This window comes from Bos indicus x Bos taurus, unplaced genomic scaffold (genome assembly GCF_003369695.1).
Source record: "Bos indicus x Bos taurus breed Angus x Brahman F1 hybrid unplaced genomic scaffold, Bos_hybrid_MaternalHap_v2.0 tig00001244_arrow_arrow_obj, whole genome shotgun sequence".
Lineage (NCBI taxonomy): Eukaryota > Metazoa > Chordata > Mammalia > Artiodactyla > Bovidae > Bos > Bos indicus x Bos taurus.
Window position 1 is genome coordinate 1 of NW_020867394.1, and position 15589 is coordinate 15589.

Genomic DNA, 15589 nt, shown 5'->3' on the forward strand with positions numbered 1-15589 from the left:
AAACTTCTAACACAGTGTGTATGTGTGCTCAGCCATTCAGTCATCTCTGACTCTTTGGAGACTACAGCCCACCGGGCTCCTTGGTCCCCTCCGCACAGTCCTCCCCACCCTATCCCTCTAGGTTGTCACAGAGCACCAGCTTTGGGTGCTGCTTCACGCATGGACATCAACATGCTGGACGTTTTTACACAGGGTAACGTATATATTTTAATGCCATTCTCTCAAATCATCCCACCCTCTCCTTTTTCCACTGAGTCCAAGCGTCTGTTCTTTACGTCTGTGTCTCCGTTGCCGCCCTGCATGTAGAACCATCCACTGGTACCATCTTTCTAAGTTCCATATATATGCATTAATATATTCATCTCTTTCTGCCCTGCAGATAGACTCATCAGACTCCATATATATGCATTAGATATACAGTATTTGTTTTCCTCCTTCTGACTTACTTCACTCTGTATAATAGGCTCTAGGTTCATCCACTTCATTAGCACTGACTCAAATGCATTCCTTCTTAAAGCTGAGTAATATTCCATGGTGTGTATGTACCACAACTTCTTTATCCATTCATCTGCTGATGGACATCTAGGTTGCTTCTGTGTTCTAGCTAATGTAAATAGTGCTGCAATGAACACTGGGTCTGACAACGAAAGCACAGCCTCTCTTTCAATTCTGGTTTCTTCAGGGTATATGCCCAGCACTGGGACCACTGGGCGATGTGCGGTCTATACCCAGTTTTTTAAGGAATCTCCACCTTTCTTCTATAAGTGGCCTGTTCCAGTTTGCAATCCCACAACAGTATGTAAGAGGGTTCCCTTTTCTCCATACCATCTCCAGCACTACCATTCAACATAGTTTGGGAAGTCCTAGCCACAGCAATTAGGTAAGAAATAGAAATACAAGGAATCCAGATTGGAAAAGGAGAAGTAAAACCCTCACTGCAGATGACATGATCCTTTACATGGAAAAGCCTAAAGATGCCATCAGAAATTACTAACGCTAATCAATGAATACAGTAAAGTCAAGTCACGGGATATAAAATTAATACACAGAAATCCCGTGCATTCCAGTATTCTCATTTTAAAATGAAGAAATACATACAGAGACATTACTTTCCAAATGTCACACAGTAAGTGGCATTGATGGAATTCAAATACAACTCTGACTCTAGGAAAACAAACATATACATTATGATGTGTGAAAAATTGCTGAAAGCCTAGGAGAAAATTATCTTACTTCAAATAAAAGTCTATTAATAACATCACTTAAAATTCTCCTTTCACCTAGACAACGCAGGCCCTCATTAGTACGGAGATGCCTCCCTTAGTGGAGGTGGGGATGTACATCAATCTGTAACAAAATTTTAAAAAATAAGCAGACAAAACAAAAACAGGTCTGTATAACACTGAAAGGTAATAAAACAGAAGAAATTTAAGTGTTGCAATGTAAAGGAATCCTCTCACTTTTCTACAGGACCCATGAACATGGTATGGCTCTCTCCAGTTCTTCCTCATCATCAAAAACTGGGAATTCTTGTTTGTTTTTAAGTTGTATTTTAGACTCAAGGGCCACCTGGTACGGAAAATTAATTACCAGTTCACAAAATCAGTTTGAAAAAATTTCAACAGAAAGATAAAGGCAAGAATGCTTTTCAATTAAAAAGGATTAAAATAAGAAACAGGCAAAACTAGAGTCCACTTTCTTTCTAATCTGTAGCTTTCTATAGAACAATGATACTTCCAATTTTTGTTAACTGGTTTCTGGTATCTTGTCTAAATCTCTACCATCCATATTAAATTAGATTATGTTAGTAAAATCCAAAGGACAGATAGTGGTTTTTTTCTTCTCCAAGTGGAGGCCTACCTAAGTTCAGTGCCTAGGAAATCCATGGAATATGGGAGCAGAGGCTCAGGGAACGCAGTCCATTGAGCTTCAGTTCTCCAGAATCGAGGAGTCCTTGAAGAAAAGAGCCTTCCACTGAAAATCTGAGTCCATCACAGCTGCCTTATGGCTCCAACTGCCTCTTTTCTTCCTCTGGAATTATTTCCTGTAGCCAATTCTGCAAAAGAAGGGGAACGGTTCCCCTTCCTCCTCCTGTTCTTTTCTTCACCCACTAACTGTGTGGATAGTTCTTTTCTGGTGAAGTCTTGCTCAACTTCACCGATATTATGCCTTGGATAGCCCTACTTCCAAATTTGTAGGCAGGCTGCAAACATTTAAGTATTTCTAATAAATTGTCAGCAAACTCCAGTTGCTGTGGTAGGAGACAAATTTCGAGTATTAAGTTATATTTCTATTGATTAACTTATATTGTATGTTATAGTAGTATTGTGGCCTTTGATTCAGGTGGCTTCAGAATTACCTACTACATGATCAATTATTCTAGAATCAGTTATTCTAGAACTGGTGAGAGTCAGAATCAAAAGGATTATGTGCTTCCTTTCCAAGTTTTCAACCATGTATGCACATGTTACACATAAAAATACAATACCTCAGGGACCAAAATGCCTTTATTTGTATTGAAGCCAATGTCACCAATAGGAATCACTAGCAAATGTAAGAACTAGAATACCAGTCACTTTGAATGTAGCACTGCATGTATATGTATGCTGAGGGCGGGGAGCGGGCGGGGCGGTGAGGGAAGAAAAAGGGACAAGAGAGGAAAAAAAAGGAGACAGAAAGTAAAGGCAAGAACAGAATGTGGAAAGAAACTAAAATACTTCCGAGACTTGTACCCAATACTATTTGTGTCACAAATCACCCACCACCGTTAATGTTTTGACACCATGTAGTTTACAAATTACACATAAAAGCAAATAATTCTGAAATGGAAATAAAAAGAGCTAACTCCAAATAAGCAATATGATAATGAAACACATTTCCCTTTAAAGTTACCATTTAAAAAATAATTACATTTTGAATTTTGTTTTCTTTTTGCACACAACTTCCTTTGATGCTTTCTTCATAGGTTCCTGTATAGGCAGTAAGTCTGCTATTGGCTGCATCAAAGGGAATCTTCACAAACAAATCTGACACATTATTCTTTATACCAATGTCAGTAATAAGATTTTCAAATAGCATAGTTGCCTGAGGATCAAGGCCATTCTGGAAAATTAGAATTATGTATTGTTCTTCCAAATCTGAAAAGAAACCAATATAATTATAAGTCTAAAAGAAAAAAATAAGTAAATAGATACTAAAATAAAAAGTAACTAGCTATTTCCAAGAATATCACCAGAAATCCTGGTGTAAATGTTCAAAACAGTGTTTGGCATACAGTGGCTATATAATAAATACTAAAATAAGGACCAATAATACTGTCACCTAACAATGTCACTTCAGTCAATTAGGAGAAAGGAACCAGAACACATTACCCTAGCAGCAGCTCTAGAATGAATCTATTCATAGATGTAACTAATTTATTTCGCCTAATAGGATCCAAGTATATTGAGTTTTAAACATATAATCCATCAATACTGCTGTCAGTTGGCAGTAACTCCAGATTTAACTGTAAAAACCGATATTCACTAATGTGCCAACTCTTGCAGCTTTCATAGTTATCTATCACTTACTTATCATTAAGCTGAAGGAGCAAATTAGTGAGGAGAAACATTTTACAACTAGTCACACTGTGCCACAAATGTTAGGGGGAAGGGAAACAAACTAACTGGAGAACCACACTGATTTATTGTAGAAGATGAAGGCCTGTTACTGAACTTTCAAACTTTCTACTCAGGCTAAGTTTTAAAGATTCCAACTTGATGGCTGATTTACAGTTACAACGTCTATCAGTACATTAAAACAAGACAAAACACCTCATCTTACTCAGATTATACAGTGTTAAATAAAGACTATGTGTATTTTGGGGTTTCAACCCATTTTGAAAACTTTCCAAACGGCTAAACCTGGGCTTTATCTTCAGAACTTCCATTTTCTATGGACTTTTCCTCTTCTATAAAATGAGGGAAGTAATATCTTATAATGTCATTACCAAGATTGTAGGTAAGACGAATACATCTAAGGTATCTATCGATATCAGCTCACAGTCTGCTAACCAGTGTATTGTACCTTTGCTCTACATAACTTACTTGTTAACTTATTTGCTCCTTTACAGTCATTCCAAACTTTATCCTCCGTGTTCATCTGCAGTTGCATGCTCAGCTTCTGATAAACTGCCGGTTTAGTCTGAAGAAACACTACTGGTAATTTTCGGACACTACACCATTCACATTTTGTTAGATCAGAGGTATTTAAAGTAATCCCTACAGGATCATTTTCTGGTTCTGGAGAAAAAGGAATCAATTCTTAAGAGGGCAAAATCATGAACGGAGGAAACTGTAGGGAATTACAGTGTTAAAGTACATATTTATTACGAAAAACTGAAAGTGAGAGTGTTAGTTGCTCAGTTGTGTCCGACTCCAAAACGCCATGGACTGTAGCCTGCCACACTAACCTGTCCAAGGATTTTCCAGGCAAGAATAGCGGAGTGGGTAGCCATTCCCTTCTCCAAGGGATCTTCTTGACTCAGGGATAGAACCTGGGTCTCCTGCACCGCAGGCAGATTCTTTACTATCTGAGCCATCAGGGAAGCCCCCAAATATTTATTATATTTTGCACATGGTAACTTTAGTGGAAAATGAAGAAAAATCTTTGATCTTAAAGAAGTATCTAAATACATTTTTTTTCCCCAGATGCCAAGAGAATTCTTAGGAAGAATACTTAAAAACTTAAACATAGCTTCTGTGATGTTATAGTATGAAATTTCCACTCTTAAGGCATAAGGCCCTTTGTTATGATGCATGTAATAACTAATTATCTTAGTGAATTCTAAAAACAACATTTTTTTATTCCAGTTAAGTGTTTTAGTGTAAACAAAGCTTTAGTGAGCAGTAGGACATACAACAGCTTACCTTCTAGCTGTATCTTGATAAAATCTAAACAAAACTAAAAAATAAGATAAATTAGTAACAATCATAGATTTTGGGGGAAGATTTTGCTACGGAGACCCTAAATGACATGCTTTTGGGACTTAGCCTATAGAAGGCAGAAAAAAGTGATCCATGTACTGCATTTGTCCATCTGACCTCTACAATACCGAGAATGATTCCAGCCTCTATTCATTAAAAAAAATAGTTGGAAACAAAGAATTAAGGACACCCGAGTTAAGAAGCCTTATAAAATAAGTACAGTGGTATTGGAAGATAACAATGCACAGGATTCATCAAAAAGAAAAAAAAATATGACTTAGAAGGCAGATTAAGGAGATTATGTTACAATCTTAAATAGAAAATATACATTTGAATTGGACTGGTGGTAGCAGAATAAGAATGAGACAGGTATGACAGGTAAGATAAAGGGACTAAAGAAAGTTCTTTGGCTTCTCTGGACACTGAACTAGTTCAAACGCACAATGCCTCTCGGGCGGCCACCGAAGTCCAATAATCTATTTCTAGGAGTCACTATGTCATAAGACATTTTTCTGCAGACCCCAAAGCTTTTCAATTCTTCTTTCTCTCATAAAGTTCCTCAAAATACTGTTTTCATGCATTGGGCTGGCGTGAGAATAAAACGGTAACACACTGGAGTGATTTCCGACTCAGTGAGAATAAACATTTTCCTATAATGATTATGCACTACTTTGAATATTATGTTATCATTAAAAAATTTTTTTTATCGGAATACATATGACCAAGTTTTTACCCACTAATTTTTATGGTGAGTAGCTATTTATGATTGTCTATATTCCTAAAGCAATTTGAAATCTTGAAATAATTGCAATGTTCTATTAAATATTTTAACTTATAAATTTTAACATATTATATATTAGTCTTAGCCAAGAAATTCTGAATCTTATAATTGGTAGTAAAGAGCATAGTGTGTACTTACAATTACAGGTTCTATTAATAGTTGGAATAGTGTTCCTATTCGTACACTTCGACACTTTATAACTATGGTATCAGAGGAACTTTGGCAGCTTAAAGATACAGGAGCAACTGAAGTTTCTTGAGAAATCACTTTGCGACGTTTTAGAGGTGTGGTGATAATAGAATTACCAAACTGAAAAAGGAAAAAAATTTTCACTTAGTAAGTTACTAAAACAAGACTGTAAACTAAGTAGACATGGCAGAGAAGACCCAACAGAAGAAATGTAATTATCAAAACATAAAATTGATTTTACTTCAACAGTGCTACATGAGTATTTATTGATTTTATAACAGTAACCGTAAACTCTTCCCGTTCCATCTTGCTACTTTACCTAGTTATTATGTGAAACTCCAGGAACAGCCCAGCAGTGAGAAATGGTACTTTAGGAATCAGACAGCTCAAATCAGACAGTTCAAATCAGTTTGAACTGGGTTCAAAACACAGTTTTACTACCTTTCAATGATTTGATCTTGTAAAACTTACTGATAATTTAGGAAAATGGCTATTTACATTATAAAATGATGGTTCTTTATATATTAAAAACTATTAAATGACTTGATCTGTTAAATTAAGATTTCACAGTCATTCCCAAATGCAAATTAATCATAATATAAACGTGTCTTTGCAAGTATATATTTACTACTGCTACTGCTAAGTCACTTCAGTCGTGTCCGACTCTGTGTGACCCCATAGACGGCAGCCCACCAGGCTCCCCGTCCCTGGGATTCTCCAGGCAAGAACACTGGAGTGGGTTGCCATTTCCTTCTCCAATGCACGGAAAGTGAAAAGTGAAAGTGAAGTCGCTCAGTCGTGTCCGAGTCTTCGCGACCCCATGGACTGCAGCCCACCAGGCTCCTGCGTCCATGGGGTTTTCCAGGCAAGAGTACTGGAGTGGGGTGCCATCGCCTTCTCCAAATATTTTTAGCGGTGAAACCCAAAGTACTGTACTTTAAGTATATTTTATTTATCATTGCAGCATAAATAATTTCTTTGTAAGTCTTAGGGTAGAAAGTTTTGCTGTTAATTTAAAATAATGAAATAATTAAAAGTAAGTATTTGAGCATCAGGCCCGAGTTAATCAAAACTGTGGGGCCTTATAACCTTAAAAGGATGACGTCAACGGTCTGATGTCTTGGATTCTTACGGGCAGACGTGAAACAGTCCATGATCTATGCCAGAATGACCTCTATGAAGCATAATATTTCCTTTTAAATATTTAGACCTCAAGATAGTTTTCTGTAGCTTTAGTTGATAAAACGTGGATTAAAAAAAAAAAAAAAAAAAAAGCCACAGAAGCACAGCAGTTGCTATATTAATTTTGAACAAACTACGATTAAAAACAAGGAGATTATCAAGAATAAAAAGGAATATTATGTAATGATAAGGGGCTTGATTCTCCAAGAAGACATTAACATGCATGTACCTAACAAAAGAGCTTCACAATACATTAAGGAGAAAGAGACAAGTCAGTAATTATGGTTGGAGATCAATGACTTTCTCAGGAGCTGAGAGAACAAGCAGGTATAAAATCACTAAGGACAAAGATGACATGAACAGTGCTGTCAAACTTGACCTAGCTGACATTCATACAACACTTTATCCAGCACTGTCCTACACAATTGCTTAAGATTTTGCAGCTGCTTGGTTTCTTACGGTAGTATACACAAAGACATAACGTCTCTTGAAAAATTATGGAAAAAATGCACGACAGTTTACAATCTTAACCATTTTTAAGTGTACAATCCAATAATGTTAAGTATATTCATACTGTGTGAAACAGATCTCCAAAACTTTATTTTGCAAAACCAAAACTCTATATCCATTAAACAGTAACTCCCTTTTCCCTTGCTCTGCAGCCCTGGGTCATCAGTGCTTTGCTGTTCTATGAATTTGACTACTTCAGTTCCTCATGTAAGTGAATTCATACAGTGTTTGTCTTTTTGTGACGGTCTCATTTCACACTGTATAATGCGTTCAGGTTCGTCCGTGTTGCAGCATGCGAAGGGTTTCCTTCCTTTTAAGGGTGAATAGTACTCCATTATATATATATCACATTTTGTTTATAACCTCATCCATCAATGAACATACGTGTTGCTTCCACATTTTGGCTATTATGAATAGTGCTACTATGAACATGGGTATGCAAACATCTCTCAAATAGCTCTACCTTCAATTCTTTTGTACATCCAGAAGTAGGGCTGCTGGGTCAAATGGCAGTTCTATTTTTTAATTTCTTGAGGAACCACAACACGGTCTTCTGCAGAGGCTGTTCCCGTCTTATACTCCAGCCAGCTGTGTACCAGGGCTGGAACTTGTTCACATTCTCTTGTATACTGGTTGTTTTGGGGGATTTTTTTTTTTTTTTTTTTAATAAAGCAGGCATCCTACTTAATGGGTGTGAGGTGAGATCTCACTGTGGTTTTGACGTTCATTTCTCTGACGATTAATAACACTGAAGATCTTTCCGTATGATTTGTTGGGTATTTTTATGAAATAATATCCTTTAACTTAAGTTATCAAGAACTTTGAACTTGTCCTTGAATATGTGTGAGGTTTCAAAAGAATCTACATATGCAAAGTTAGGCCTTTAAAATCTAGGACAGTTTCTCTTGCCAGCAAATCTTTATTTTAAAATTCTTACCTCTCAAATACCTTCAGAATCTACGGTCTCCTTACTCGCTCTCTCTTAAAATCTCCTCTGCAGGGTTTGTCCTTATGGCCCTTTTTCTCATTCTGTATCCCTCACTGGGCAATTTCATCCATTCTCCCAATTAAACTACTATCTGTAAAGCCTTCTATCTCTATGTGTCTCTAGGTCAGAACTCAACTGACCTCTATAATCATATATACAATTGTTTACTGACACGGTCCCTTTTGTCATATCACAGTTCGGTGAGTGGCAACATCATTTGGACATCTCACTAGTAAGAAAACTAGGAGTTATTTGACACCTATTTATTTATCTTAATATGCAGTTGATCAGTCCAGGACTTCTGCTAAACAACTCTACCTCTTAAAACATTTCATTATTTCTTCTTCACTGCAACTGAAATGCCTTAACTAGGCTTCTTATATCACCTTAATTGAATTTGCTTAAATCATCTCTCATCTAGACATTCACAATAAACCTGCTTGTCAAAATGACCTTAAGGAAACAATTACATGTCACTTTTCTGATCAAAATCTTTCATTGTGAATAATAATGCTGTCTTTTCCCCAAGTGTGGGCTGCAATCATAGGCTATAAAAATCAATCCAGTGGCTTTTAACAACCAGTTTAAAAAATATATATATATATATTATACATTTGAGTAAACAAAATATATTGGAGAGCACTAGACACACCGATGGTTTTGTTTCATACCCACATTCATCTTACACCACAAAGCAGTAAACACATACAGTTTATACATACATAAACACACTACACATACATGTTATGTATGTGTATTCCAGATCATGATGTAGGCCCTTCAAGGAAAGCTTCTTGATTCTTCATTTCTCAACCCCCAAAGAGAGTGATGCTTTCTTTTTCTGCTATATTTGTACCACGTTAATGCTTCTGTCAATGCTTTAATCCCATATTGTATTCCCTATAAAATCATAAACTTCTAACACAGTGTGTATGTGTGCTCAGCCATTCAGTCATCTCTGACTCTTTGAGACTACAGCCCACCGGGCTCCTTGGTCCGTGGACTCTTCCAGGCAAGAATACTGGAGTGGGTTGCCACTTCCTTCTTCAGGGGATCTTGCTGACTCAGGGATCGTACCCGGGTCTCCCGCACTCAGGCAGATTCTTTACCATCTGAGCCATCAGGGAAGCCCCAAACACTCTAACAGTAACAATGTAATAAGCTACTATCTATGATCACTTTGCACGTGCTATTTTGTCTAGCACCTGAAATGTGCATCTCAAGTACATTCTCATGATTCTTTTAGATATTATTCCCATTTAAAAAATTCATTAATTTTGAGGATAATTACAATATTGTGATGGTTCCTGCCACACATCAACATGAATTCGCCAGAGGTATACATGTTTCCCCCGCATCCTGAACCTCCCTCGCACAGTCCTCCCCACCCTATCCCTCTAGGTTGTCACAGAGCACCAGCTTTGGGTGCCCTGCTTCACGCATGGACATCAAACATGCTGGACGTTTTTACACAGGGTAACGTATATATTTTAATGCCATTCTCTCAAATCATCCCACCCTCTCCTTTTTCCACTGAGTCCAAGCGTCTGTTCTTTACGTCTGTGTCTCCGTTGCCGCCCTGCATGTAGAACCATCCACTGGTACCATCTTTCTAAGTTCCATATATATGCATTAATATATTCATCTCTTTCTGCCCTGCAGATAGACTCATCAGACTCCATATATATGCATTAGATATACAGTATTTGTTTTCCTCCTTCTGACTTACTTCACTCTGTATAATAGGCTCTAGGTTCATCCACTTCATTAGCACTGACTCAAATGCATTCCTTCTTAAAGCTGAGTAATATTCCATGGTGTGTATGTACCACAACTTCTTTATCCATTCATCTGCTGATGGACATCTAGGTTGCTTCTGTGTTCTAGCTAATGTAAATAGTGCTGCAATGAACACTGGGTCTGACAACGAAAGCACAGCCTCTCTTTCAATTCTGGTTTCTTCAGGGTATATGCCCAGCACTGGGACCACTGGGCGATGTGGCGGTTCTATACCCAGTTTTTTAAGGAATCTCCACCTTCTTCTCTATAAGTGGCTGTTCCAGTTTGCAATCCCACAAACAGTGTAAGAGGGTTCCCTTTTCTCCATACCATCTCCAGCACTACCATTCAACATAGTTTGGGAAGTCCTAGCCACAGCAATTAGGTAAGAAATAGAAATACAAGGAATCCAGATTGGAAAAGGAGAAGTAAAACCCTCACTGCAGATGACATGATCCTTTACATGGAAAAGCCTAAAGATGCCATCAGAAATTACTAACGCTAATCAATGAATACAGTAAAGTCAAGTCACGGGATATAAAATTAATACACAGAAATCCCTTGCATTCCCATTATTCTCATTTTTAAAATGAAGAAATACATACAGAGACATTACTTTCCAAATGTCACACAGTAAGTGGCATTGATGGAATTCAAAATACAACTCTGACTCTAGGAAACAAACATATACATTATGATGTGTGAAAAATTTGCTGAAAGGCTAGGAGAAAATTATCTTACTTCAAATAAAAGTCTATAATAACATCACTTAAAAATTCTCCTTTCACCTAGACAACGCAGGCCCTCATTAGTAACGGAGATGCCTCCCTTAGCTGGAGGTGGGGGATGTACTATCAATCTGTAACAAAATTTTAAAAAATAAGCAGACAAAACAAAAACAGGTCTGTATAACACTGAAAGGTAATAAAACAGAAGAAATTTAAGTGTTGCAAATGTAAAGGAATCCTCTCACTTTTCTACAGGACCCATGAACATGGTATGGCTCTCTCCAGTTTCTTCCTCATCATCAAAAAACTGGAATTCTTGTTTGTTTTTAAGTTGTATTTTAGACTCAAGGGCCACCTGGTACGGAAAATTAAATTACCAGTTCACAAAATCAGTTTGAAAAAATTTCAACAGAAAGATAAAGGCAAGAATGCTTTTCAATTAAAAAGGATTAAAAATAAGAAACAGGCAAAACTAGAGTCCACTTTCTTTCTATCTGTAGCTTTCTAATAGAACAATGATACTTCCAATTTTTGTTAACTGGTTTTCTGGTATCTTGTCTAAGATCTCTACCATCCATATTAAATTAGATTATGTTAGTAAAATCCAAAGGACAGATAGTGGTTTTTTTCTTCTCCAAGTGGAGGCCTACCTAAGTTCAGTGCCTAGGAAATCCATGGAATATGGGAGCAGAGGCTCAGGGAACGCAGTCCATTGAGCTTCAGTTCTCCAGAATCGAGGAGTCCTTGAAGAAAAGAGCCTTCCACTGAAAATCTGAGTCCATCACAGCTGCCTTATGGCTCCAACTGCTCTTTTCTTCCTCTGGAATTATTTCCTGTAGCCAATTCTGCAAAAGAAGGGGAACGGTTCCCCTTCCTCCTCCTGTTCTTTTCTTCAACCCACTAACTGTGTGGATAGTTCTTTTCTGGTGAAGTCTTGCTCAACTTCACCGATATTATGCCTTGGATAGCCCTACTTCCAAATTTGTAGGCAGGCTGCAACATTTAAGTATTTCTAATAAATTGTCAGCAAACTCCAGTTGCTGTGGTAGGAGACAAATTTCGAGTATTTAAGTTATATTTCTATTGATTAACTTATATTGTATGTTATAGTAGTATTGTGGCCTTTGATTCAGGTGGCTTCAGAATTACCTACTACATGATCAATTATTCTAGAATCAGTTATTCTAGAACTGGTGAGAGTCAGAATCAAAAGGATTATGTGCTTCCTTTCCAAGTTTTCAACCATGTATGCACATGTTACACATAAAAATACAATACCTCAGGGACCAAAATGCCTTTATTTGTATTGAAGCCAATGTCACCAATAGGAATCACTAGCAAATGTAAGAACTAGAATACCAGTCACTTTGAATGTAGCACTGCATGTATATGTATGCTGAGGGCGGGGAGCGGGCGGGGCGGTGAGGGGAAGAAAAAGGGACAAGAGAGGAAAAAAAAGGAGACAGAAAGTAAAGGCAAGAACAGAATGTGGAAAGAAACTAAAATACTTCCGAGACTTGTACCCAATACTATTTGTGTCACAAATCACCCACCACCGTTAATGTTTTGACACCATGTAGTTTACAAATTACACATAAAAGCAAATAATTCTGAAATGGAAATAAAAAGAGCTAACTCCAAATAAGCAATATGATAATGAAACACATTTCCCTTTAAAGTTACCATTTAAAAAATAATTACATTTTGAATTTTGTTTTCTTTTTGCACACAACTTCCTTTGATGCTTTCTTCATAGGTTCCTGTATAGGCAGTAAGTCTGCTATTGGCTGCATCAAAGGGAATCTTCACAAACAAATCTGACACATTATTCTTTATACCAATGTCAGTAATAAGATTTTCAAATAGCATAGTTGCCTGAGGATCAAGGCCATTCTGGAAAATTAGAATTATGTATTGTTCTTCCAAATCTGAAAAGAAACCAATATAATTATAAGTCTAAAAGAAAAAAATAAGTAAATAGATACTAAAATAAAAAGTAACTAGCTATTTCCAAGAATATCACCAGAAATCCTGGTGTAAATGTTCAAAACAGTGTTTGGCATACAGTGGCTATATAATAAATACTAAAATAAGGACCAATAATACTGTCACCTAACAATGTCACTTCAGTCAATTAGGAGAAAGGAACCAGAACACATTACCCTAGCAGCAGCTCTAGAATGAATCTATTCATAGATGTAACTAATTTATTTCGCCTAATAGGATCCAAGTATATTGAGTTTTAAACATATAATCCATCAATACTGCTGTCAGTTGGCAGTAACTCCAGATTTAACTGTAAAAACCGATATTCACTAATGTGCCAACTCTTGCAGCTTTCATAGTTATCTATCACTTACTTATCATTAAGCTGAAGGAGCAAATTAGTGAGGAGAAACATTTTACAACTAGTCACACTGTGCCACAAATGTTAGGGGGAAGGGAAACAAACTAACTGGAGAACCACACTGATTTATTGTAGAAGATGAAGGCCTGTTACTGAACTTTCAAACTTTCTACTCAGGCTAAGTTTTAAAGATTCCAACTTGATGGCTGATTTACAGTTACAACGTCTATCAGTACATTAAAACAAGACAAAACACCTCATCTTACTCAGATTATACAGTGTTAAATAAAGACTATGTGTATTTTGGGGTTTCAACCCATTTTGAAAACTTTCCAAACGGCTAAACCTGGGCTTTATCTTCAGAACTTCCATTTTCTATGGACTTTTCCTCTTCTATAAAATGAGGGAAGTAATATCTTATAATGTCATTACCAAGATTGTAGGTAAGACGAATACATCTAAGGTATCTATCGATATCAGCTCACAGTCTGCTAACCAGTGTATTGTACCTTTGCTCTACATAACTTACTTGTTAACTTATTTGCTCCTTTACAGTCATTCCAAACTTTATCCTCCGTGTTCATCTGCAGTTGCATGCTCAGCTTCTGATAAACTGCCGGTTTAGTCTGAAGAAACACTACTGGTAATTTTCGGACACTACACCATTCACATTTTGTTAGATCAGAGGTATTTAAAGTAATCCCTACAGGATCATTTTCTGGTTCTGGAGAAAAAGGAATCAATTCTTAAGAGGGCAAAATCATGAACGGAGGAAACTGTAGGGAATTACAGTGTTAAAGTACATATTTATTACGAAAAACTGAAAGTGAGAGTGTTAGTTGCTCAGTTGTGTCCGACTCCAAAACGCCATGGACTGTAGCCTGCCACACTAACCTGTCCAAGGATTTTCCAGGCAAGAATAGCGGAGTGGGTAGCCATTCCCTTCTCCAAGGGATCTTCTTGACTCAGGGATAGAACCTGGGTCTCCTGCACCGCAGGCAGATTCTTTACTATCTGAGCCATCAGGGAAGCCCCCAAATATTTATTATATTTTGCACATGGTAACTTTAGTGGGAAAATGAAGAAAAATCTTTGATCTTAAAGAAGTATCTAAATACATTTTTTTTCCCCAGATGCCAAGAGAATTCTTAGGAAGAATACTTAAAAACTTAAACATAGCTTCTGTGATGTTATAGTATGAAATTTCCACTCTTAAGGCATAAGGCCCTTTGTTATGATGCATGTAATAACTAATTATCTTAGTGAATTCTAAAAACAACATTTTTTTATTCCAGTTAAGTGTTTTAGTGTAAACAAAGCTTTAGTGAGCAGTAGGACATACAACAGCTTACCTTCTAGCTGTATCTTGATAAAATCTAAACAAAACTAAAAAATAAGATAAATTAGTAACAATCATAGATTTTGGGGGAAGATTTTGCTACGGAGACCCTAAATGACATGCTTTTGGGACTTAGCCTATAGAAGGCAGAAAAAAGTGATCCATGTACTGCATTTGTCCATCTGACCTCTACAATACCGAGAATGATTCCAGCCTCTATTCATTAAAAAAAATAGTTGGAAACAAAGAATTAAGGACACCCGAGTTAAGAAGCCTTATAAAATAAGTACAGTGGTATTGGAAGATAACAATGCACAGGATTCATCAAAAAGAAAAAAAAATATGACTTAGAAGGCAGATTAAGGAGATTATGTTACAATCTTAAATAGAAAATATACATTTGAATTGGACTGGTGGTAGCAGAATAAGAATGAGACAGGTATGACAGGTAAGATAAAGGGACTAAAGAAAGTTCTTTGGCTTCTCTGGACACTGAACTAGTTCAAACGCACAATGCCTCTCGGGCGGCCACCGAAGTCCAATAATCTATTTCTAGGAGTCACTATGTCATAAGACATTTTTCTGCAGACCCCAAAGCTTTTCAATTCTTCTTTCTCTCATAAAGTTCCTCAAAATACTGTTTTCATGCATTGGGCTGGCGTGAGAATAAAACGGTAACACACTGGAGTGATTTCCGACTCAGTGAGAATAAACATTTTCCTATAATGATTATGCACTACTTTGAATATTATGTTATCATTAAAAAATTTTTTTTATCGGAA

The 15589-nt window shown here is 36.8% G+C and overlaps 1 protein-coding gene across 1 annotated transcript in view; it reads right to left on the reverse strand.

Annotated features, from left to right (window-relative positions):
* Positions 1-2860: 2860 nt before the first annotated feature.
* LOC113888718 (sentrin-specific protease 6-like) overlaps positions 2861-15589 on the reverse strand; it is a 32919-nt gene continuing 20190 nt past the window's right edge. The window contains exons 10-16 of the mRNA XM_027535748.1: positions 14821-14854; positions 13998-14192; positions 12823-13049; positions 5884-6054; positions 4908-4941; positions 4086-4280; positions 2861-3137 (exon numbers count right to left, since the gene is read on the reverse strand). Of these exons, the coding sequence (XP_027391549.1) occupies positions 2896-3137; positions 4086-4280; positions 4908-4941; positions 5884-6054; positions 12823-13049; positions 13998-14192; positions 14821-14854 (1098 nt within the window). The 3' untranslated portion in view covers positions 2861-2895. The remainder of the gene's footprint in view (positions 3138-4085; positions 4281-4907; positions 4942-5883; positions 6055-12822; positions 13050-13997; positions 14193-14820; positions 14855-15589) is intronic.